Source organism: Rosa rugosa, chromosome 3 (genome assembly GCF_958449725.1).
Source record: "Rosa rugosa chromosome 3, drRosRugo1.1, whole genome shotgun sequence".
Taxonomy (NCBI): domain Eukaryota; kingdom Viridiplantae; phylum Streptophyta; class Magnoliopsida; order Rosales; family Rosaceae; genus Rosa; species Rosa rugosa.
In genome coordinates, this window is record NC_084822.1 from 48,494,504 (window position 1) to 48,503,584 (window position 9,081).

General features: G+C 38.9%; 1 protein-coding gene across 1 annotated transcript; it reads right to left on the reverse strand.

Annotated features, from left to right (window-relative positions):
* Nucleotides 1-6,333: 6,333 nt before the first annotated feature.
* Nucleotides 6,334-8,268, reverse strand: LOC133738646 (NAC domain-containing protein 2-like). The gene is made up of 3 exons (XM_062166224.1): nt 8,000-8,268; nt 7,629-7,903; nt 6,334-7,164 (listed from the first exon to the last, which is right to left on the reverse strand). The coding sequence occupies exons 1-3, from the start codon at nt 8,160-8,162 to the stop codon at nt 6,733-6,735; spliced, it is 870 nt and encodes a 289-aa protein (XP_062022208.1). The 5' UTR covers nt 8,163-8,268; the 3' UTR covers nt 6,334-6,732.
* Between the last annotated feature and the right edge of the window lie 813 nt (nt 8,269-9,081).

Here is a 9,081-nt window from a genome sequence, read left to right on the forward strand (position 1 = left end):
TTCCTAAAACACGTTATCAGCAAAAATTTTCTCTCGGAAAACCCTAGAAAAAAACTCTCTATCTAGGACGCCATTGGCAGTGCTTGTGCCTGTCCGGCTGTGCCCCAGCGTTGGCGACGGCCTCTGGCCTAGCCGGCGCATGCGGAGTGTGGTCGAACAGGTTGTTTGTTTGGTGGGCGTGCCTAAAGCTCGGAGGATGGGATCGGGAGGTGTCCTGCATCTTCTCTTTCGGTGGATGGGATTGGCTGTGTCGTGGCTGCAGGTTGGGATTGGAGGGAGATTGGGACCTTGCCGGGTCGGAGCAAAGTCTGGTGGGTGTCGGTGGTCAATGGGCCGGCTTCGATGGATGAGATCGGAGGTTGGTGGGTTGGCTAGTGATGGTGATCGGACGATTGTTTCGGGTCTCAAGGCAGAGTTTCCAGGTACTGGTTGGTGTGGGGTAGGAACGACGATGATCGGCGTTGATCGTCAATGGTTGGACGACGCCGAAGGCTGACGCTAGTGCTGGGGAGGCGGACTTGGAGGCGACGCGTTGCAGCCTTTGCCTTGGGCCGAGAGGGATGGTTACGGCCCAATTCCTGGTTTGACCCTTTGGGCTTGGGTACTGCTAGTGGGCCCGTGGTGGGCTGAAGATTGGGTTGGAGCCTTTTTGGGCCAAACCTTAGGTTATATGTTATTTAATATTTTTATTTATTTACATTTTCTAGTTATGTTGCGCTTTATGCGAGCAATAATTTCCTACATTAGTTGTGTAGGGCTAGTCGGGTTATGTGTATGTGTGTGCACTCAAAGTGCCTTGTCTGCTCTAGGTAGGTGGCGAGTTCCTGGTTTCGTCAAATAGTCGTTACCGCCTATTGGTAGGGTGAAGCTAAGTGTCGTTGAATCTATCCTCCAGCGTCAACATAATGGGAAAACTGTGCATCTGGTAATTATGCTATGTTGTAATCGTGTTACATATCGAGTTATCTTTCCGTTATGTCATTGCTTTGTCAAATCAAATAAAGTAGTCAGTTGTGCACTCTTTGCTAGTTGGTGCTTGTTAGAATACATGATTTTTGTAGAGATTCCTGATATTATTTCGGGACATACTCTAGATGCATATTGTAATAAGGGGTTAGGTTAATGTCCCCTCATTGTATTCGACAGTTTCATTAATCAAGGTTTGAGGGCAGCCGCACCAGCCCTATATTCAAAAAAAAAAAAATTACACGCAAAACTTAAATTCCGATTCATTTGTTAACATGAGCAATACTCGATCAAAATCAATGTTCATAATTAATAATTTTGAAATATTCAGGAGATAAACATCGCCCAATTTCTATTAAAAACAAAAAACAACAACAGGTAGAATGACAATGGTAAAAATTTTCTAAGAGAGACAAATGTAAATGTGGTTCAGAAGGCAGCTGAGCGCAAATCTTGGAATTAAATTCATATGAAAGGGGAAGGGTGATACTGATATAAGTAATTTAATGAATGCAGATAATTTTTTTTTTTTTTTGGTTACAAGGAGGTCTTAAAAAGAGCTGAATGCAGATAATATTGCCACCTAAACAATTTGATTTACTATAAAGGGGAATCTTCTTTCTCTTGAAGCATCATTGTCAATCACTCAAACAGGGCTTTATATCGATAGGTGTAAGTATCAGGGCACATAAATCCCCCCAGATTCTGATATATACAGGCATGTGGTATGTCTGGTATTGAACCTTCACATCAGGAGACCACTAATGATTATATAGATGGAGTAAAAAGGATATTTTTTAAATCGAATTATATTTTCGGTTCATGTAAAGTAGTAGTTACGGTAGTTTAATCTCGATTATTGCTCTTTTTTTTTTACGATTATTGCTCTTTGGGAGCCATTGTTGGTATCTATGATTTTTATAATATGAGTACAAATGAAAAGCACGGGATTTTAGCATAAAACATAGCTAAAGAATAAAAATTGAAATTTTAGAGCATCTTTAGCAATGTTAGCCATTTTTGCGTCAATTTTTAGCAAGTAGCTAAAAAGTCATTTTAGCTAGTCACTTTAGAATTACGTCTGCATCAATGCTCTCTATTTTAACTATTTTTGAATTTATATTATTTTTTAAATAAATATTAAATAATTTAAATGTATTTATAAATTACATAAAATAACTTAAAAGAAATGTTTTAAATTATAGAGAGTCTCATCCCGCTCTCTATATTTAGAAGCGAGATAGCTAAAAGTTATAATAGAGAGCCACTTAGAAGTCTGGTGCAGCAGCTAAAATAGATAAAAAGCTAAACATGCTCTCCAAAATAGCTAAGGAGCCACAATAGAGAGTCTGCTAAAGATGCTCTTAGTAAGTAAAACTTATTTCTTACATGTTCGTTTTGTTAATAGAGATCGGTGGATTCTAGTTTTAACGAAATGAGATGTTAAAAAAAAAGCCACAAGAATATCGAAGTAATTAGGTTTACAAGAAAAAATATGTACCTAGCTAGCCACCATCCTTGATAACGAAGCACCAAAAATTTCTATAAATTACCATTACAGTTTTCAATCTTTGGCAAGTACCGGTATTACATACAAAATACTAGAGTTCAATGCAGTACATCACATTTTTATTATCGATATTTCACATCGTGGATATGACCCTTTGGTCATGTCATGGACTCATGGCTTTTCTATCTCATGAGTTTTACTGTTTAGTCGATCACTAAAAACAATCAGAATAATAAGTAGGTTGACTGATAAGGGATTAAGGCCATAATTACCACTCATGATTCTCGACTTGGTTGCTTAAAGTGAGAAGTAGTGGGAGATGATGGCCTCAAACGATGATTAAACAAGTAAACTAACTTTTCCAGAAGTGAAGCCAATTAGATTATCTTTATGATCCTCTAATCCTTAGTTTAGTGATTAAATCCTTGACTTAATACGTTAAGCACTGTGACACCTGCCCACTTCAAAGGCTTAAAAACTGAATTAGTGTGGAGGTTCAATAAAGCACCTCTAAAAAAGTCATGTACTTCATTAAAAGGTATCATTAACTCATTGCACATATGAAATGTAAAACGTGCTTCCTAAGCTCTTCATGTTACTTTTTGATAGGCTAGTGATAAGATTTAACTCAATTATTCGACAAGCTTTACTCAGATTCAACTTTTGTCCTTTAGTCCAGGGCACAAAATTATGAATCAAAATTAAGGATGGCTAAATTTATCTGTAGTTAGTAGTTACCAAGTTCTTCTTAAGTTAACTTTTTTGCTTGTTGTGCATGTATAAATGTATATTACATATATGTTAGATATTAAACGAAAAAATGGGTGCCCCAGCAATACCCAGCCTCCCTCGTTCCGTCCTTGATAAGACTGCACTTGGTTTGCGGATTTGCATTTTTGGAAAAAAAATTTCATCCATTTTTTATTTAAACACAGTGATAAGAACACATTTCTTAGAGGAAGAGAAGTAGTGATGATCCCGCCACTGCACCAACAGATTCATTTTTCCTCATTATTTTTTCATGTATTAATTACTCATCTTTTGCATTAGTTACGAATTCTCTTGATCAATTTTTCTAGTATTACTAAATATTGGAATGAAAACTACATAGGAATATTAACTTCTAAAGGTGTGCAAAACACGGTATAAACCGGCCGATGAATGTGGTTTGGTTAAAGTTTTTTAACTTTAAAAATTGAAAGCCGGTTCAATACTGAACCAAAACAATTATGAACGGGGTTGTTTGGTTATCTTGAGCTTAAATCGCGGAACCCAAACCGACTGGTATGTTTGAAATATAATAGTAAAAGTCTTACATTTATATACATAATAAATATATATTCATTTGTCCGGTCTGTTCTAAATAATTTCTAAATCTCTAGTCATAATTTTATTCTCAAATAATAAACTATCATATTGAATCCAAGGCCTAAAGGCCTAAAACCCTAGTTTATAATCGCTACAATTTCTTTGATCCTCTCACATAACATCTCTAAAAGAAACCTTTATTACTACCTTATTAAGCTAGTACTGATAGCTAAGTTAACAAATAAGTGAATCACTGAATCTATTCTAGATTTTGATCTTTGAATGTACGCTTTGGATTTGATTATTGAATTTTAAATTTAGATATTGTTTATTTAATAGAAAATTGAATTTTACTATAAATTTTTTCATAAACAACAATGTTAATATTTTACAGGGTATTTGTCCATTTACGCCATTTCTATGGATTTTTTTCCCACTTACCCCATTAAGTTTTTTTAATGAATTAAATACTGTTTACTCCCTATACTTATAGGGTTTCATCGTTTCAGTCCCTGACCTTCGAATTTCACATAAAAAGTCCCTGAACTCACAATTTCCTCCCAATTGGTCCTTGCCGTCAAAATTTTCTGTTAAAGTTTCTGAAAATGTCTATTATGCCCTCACTTACTTTTTTTTTTAAATTTATTTTTTTCCTCTCTTTTATTTCTTTTTTTCATTTCACCTCTTGAAGGTCTGTGGATTGGAACTATCTTGATGAGGAGATGAAAAGAAGGAGGCGAGAGAGCCGGAAGAAGAAGAGGTAAAAAGAAAAAAAAATAAGAAAAAAAAGAGAGGAAGAGAAATATATATATTTTTAAAGTAATTGAGGGTATAATAGACTTTTTAAGGGAAGATAATGGAGTTTTTGATGGATGTTTGACGGCAGGGACCTATTGGGAGGAAATTGGGAGTTCAAGGACTTTTTAGGTGAAATTCAAAGGTCAAGGACTGAAACGATGAAACCCTATAAGTATAGGGAGTAAGCAGTATTTAACCCTTTTTTAATTCCCCCTTACCTAAAACACTCTAAGGAAGTCTTCCCTAATACCCAATTATGTTTTTTTTTAGACTATTTTACCCTCACATTTTTGTTACTTAGAGAGAGAGAATGGAAGAGAGAGAAACCATAGGAGATGGAAGATAGAGAAACCATAGGACTCTTCGCCAGAGCCTCGTCACCGGCCGTCGGATTCTTGTTAACTTTCGCCGGAATCCGGTCACCGGCCGCCGCCCACCGAACTTTTCTGAAAACCTCGCAAGAGGTCCCCAAAGAGGTCGTCGGAAAGGTTTATTGCCCCAATAAACGTCTATTGCCCCCAATAGAACTTTCGGTCGCCGGAATGGGAATTAATCTTCCTAAAATTGGACAAATAAAACTTTGATTAAAGAAAAAAAATGATGAGATTATATCAATTCAAAATGTTTATTGCCTTCCAATAGACGTCTATTGCCCCCCAATAGACATTCAAAACTTTTCTTTCTTTCCTTCTGCCCCATTACTTAAAAAAAAAAAAAAAAATCTGATTTGGGCACCCAAGTCAAGAGCCGGACCAAAAGGAGCCTTTCTGATGGGTCCGATAATCTCATACCAGTCGGAAATGAGAGATCGCAGACGAATGGAGAGAGAGGAGAGAGATTGTTGGCATGGAAGTAATTCAGTAATTAAGTCGAGGGCAAAGTTGTCATTTTACTTTAAATGTGGTAAGAGGGAATGAAAATCCTTAATTGTTAGGGTAAGTGGGATAATTTTCCCTCATTTTGGTGCTTTGGGTCAAGGACCTTATTACATAAGGTAAAACCGCCTAACTGACCGAACTAAACCATCTTTAATTGGATTGAATTAAGTTTTTTTTTTTTATGACCGATTGTCCAAAATGCCTAAACCACTCACTTTGGCATCAAAATTGATCTAACCCAATCTGTGTGCAGTCCTATTAATTTCCCAGGCCTATAAAAATTACCAAAGGATTGGTTTTCTTTCAACCAACAAAACCATACCCAAAGGTGATGTGGAAACTCATAGAAAAATTTGTTTGTTGTGTGAGACTTATGCTAGATTGGATGAAAGCCCAACCAAACTTAAAATTTGGGCCAGAGTTTTAAAATGAGCAAATTGAGTTACAAGACTAAAGAGTAAAGACGGTGAAACAATTCATACCATTCAGACCTTAAAAAAAAACTAAACATTTAAACCCAGCACCACAGTATCATTCTTTTCCATTTCAGCCCAGTTGGCTTTGCCTTTATTCTTCTTTCTCCTTTTCTTTTCCCTTTTGAGAAGTTCAATAGTCTTTGCAAATTGCAAGTCCATTTCAACAACCAAGTTCTATCTGTCATCGACAAAAAGAACCAAGTTCTATCTCAAAAAATTAAAAGTTCACAACCAAGTTCAAGCAAAATATGTGGTTGAAATAAGCATAAGACTTGTCAAATTATTCACAAGACTAACCTTTTTTTTTTTTTTTTTTTTTTTTTTTTGCGAATCATAAAACTAGCTTATCATGACATCTCATCCTTATCCTTTGTGGTAAACTTGGTGAGTCAATATCTTGAATTCAATAATATGTTATACATCTTTCTTTCTTTTTTAAGAAAAACACATTAATTATATGAAAAAGATAGAAACAAATATTAGAATTTATAAGGGAACCTTCAAAATCATCTATGTGAACAACATATCTATATCTATATGTACATGCTGCACACATACTAGGATTTTATTAACCCCCCCTCTACACCCCCTCCCCCCCTGATCAACGGCCCCAATTCACTCCTGGATCCAAATGCTGGACCCCCGCAAGCGAAGCCCCAATCGTACCCCATCAAAGTCTAAACGTCTAAATCAACGCACTAGAACTCGCAGAAGGCACACTCATTGACATGGGTCTCCTGTTGCCGTCTGATTCAACCGAAGTGCGTCGGGACCCAACCAAATCCAACCGTCCACATCAATAGGGCTTCTGCAGGTACATGAAAATATCCTGCAGCGGCGACATCTGATTCCCACCCTGAAACTGCGCCCCGAACCCCCCGTTTTCCACGGTGGCATCCCCGTAATTGTAAGGAAAATCAAGGGCCTTCTCCCACTCCTTCCACTTGGGCTCGCTCTGCACCTCGCTCGTGAACTCCGGCGACACCACCTGCTCCGAGCAGCTCGAGTCCGTGTGCAGCCGCGGCACCGAATCCGAGTTGTCAAAGTACACGTACTCACTCGGGCGCGTGGCCGCCACCGCCGGCGGTGGTGGGCACGCCATCAGATTCTGCGGCTTCACGTCCTCGAATTCCGACCCGCCGCTTACCGCCTTCCGACTCATCGGCGGCTGTTGCTTCTCCGCCGTCCCCTTTTTGTTGTATATGCGGCACAGAACCCAATCGTCCAACTGTAAAATTAATCAAAAATGATTAGATACTAATCACAATTAGTTAAAGAAATCCCGACCACAAATTAAGCTCCCTAGATAAAATATCAGTCTTATCTTTTAAGCACGAAAACGATGGAAATGGAATAATTTCTAGACGTAGAAATTAATAATTTACAATTGATAACTATGCCAGCGTGCTTCTGTCCCCATCGAGAAAAAAGAATTTATGGATTTTTACGCAAAATGGAGAATTAATAACCCAAATAAATTCATAATTAGGTTAAATCTCGACCGTTCACACTATGGCCGCCAATTGCCAAATCATTAACAAGGACAGGTGAAGTCGGCATATGGAACATTTTGGGAATATTGATTATGTTAAAAAGTACGATTGGGACGACGTCGTGTCATGCGTCATGCAAACAAACAATTTTATAATGGCGATTATGCCCATAGATTATCGAGGAGATTGATTATATTACCCTTAAGCTGTTTCTCTTGCGAGGCGTTCGATCCACGTCGGCGAGGCGATACTCGTGCATAATCCAATTGGTCTTCTCTCCTCTCGGGGCTTTTCCGGCGTAGAATACCAAAGCCTTTTTAATCCCGACCGGCTTCGGAAGCCCGATCGGCTTATCGGCTCCGGTCGCCTTCCAGTAGCCGCTCCCGGCAGCCCGGTTCGGCCTCGAACCGTTCGGGTATTTCCGGTCCCTCGGCGAAAAGAAATACCACTCCTTCTCTCCGTACAGAGCCAAACCTGCAAATCAAGAATCGATTAATAAAAAAGATAATCGGAGAAATTCAATTCCGGGATTAAATTGTGAGAATGACAAATAAATATTAAAAAATTTACCAGGGAGCTCCCAGGGGTCGTATTTGTAGAGATCGATTTCGGCGATGATAGGAACAGAGATCGGTTGGGACTGGCATTTCCGGCAGAGGTAGTGCTTGACGAGCTCTTCGTCGGTGGGGTGGAACCGGAAGCCTGGGGGTAACTGTAACTCCGAGGACGACATTTTTCACCAAGATGGGGTTTTTACTCTCTCTCTCTCTATGTGGCACAGTGGCAGTAACTCAACTCTCTTCCTGGGCTAAGCAAGTTACTGGGCGCTTGAAACTTAAAACTTAAGGGAGAGCGACGAATATATAGGGGGAAGGGAGGGACACGTGGCTGAAGGAACCGGTGGGTTCTAGAATACACGTGGGCGATAACGTTTTTCTCTAAAGGAGTGGTGTGGGTGCTGACCGCAGCCGGACACGTGTCGAGCGGTGAAGTTCGGTGCGGTGGTGTCGAAATGCTCATGTGGGGGGTGGGATGTAGTCACTGCTTACGTAACCGGTTTTGGACGGGCTCGCGAGGCGCCAATTTGGTGGACTAGGGATCCGTTTCGGAGTCGGCGGGTCAGGTCAAGTAAGCTGACATATTTCACGGTGGAATCGAGTGTCCACGTCAGCATTGTCGCCATACACGTGTGGTACGATTTGTCAGCTGCTGAATGCGATCGGTTAATATTCAACAGAAAAAGTATATTTATTTTATGGAAAATGCGGAAAATTACAGTGGCGTTACAAAATTATTTTATTTGAATGGTGTCTTAATTCTTTTTATGTCGACCGATAAATTTTTCTATGCTCCCGTCACACCACGTCAATCGTGTGACGCCCCAACCAAATTTCAACACGTGTTCTTTTTTACACAATTAAAACTCCTTAACTTAACACCGTTAAGTATTATGAGGAAAGAGATTGATATGCAGCTTGTTATCTCTTTTTGACTCTCTATCAAACTCATCAACTGTAACAAACCCATATTTAAACACCATGTTTTTCTATTTCAATCTTTTTCTTCTTCTTCTTCTTCTTCTTCTTCTTCCCCTTAATTTTATATCTATGAAATTACCATCATCTTTGAGACAAATTTCCACTAAAATTCTT

Coding starts and splice junctions, on each gene's coding strand:
- LOC133738646 (XM_062166224.1), bottom strand. CDS start 8,162: ATGTCGTCCTCGGAGTTACAGTTACCCCCAGGCTTCCGGTTCCACCCC. Junction 7,904..7,999: donor CGACCCCTGGGAGCTCCCTG/GTAAATTTTTTA, acceptor CTTGATTTGCAG/GTTTGGCTCTGTACGGAGAG. Junction 7,165..7,628: donor GCAAGAGAAACAGCTTAAGG/GTAATATAATCA, acceptor TTAATTTTACAG/TTGGACGATTGGGTTCTGTG.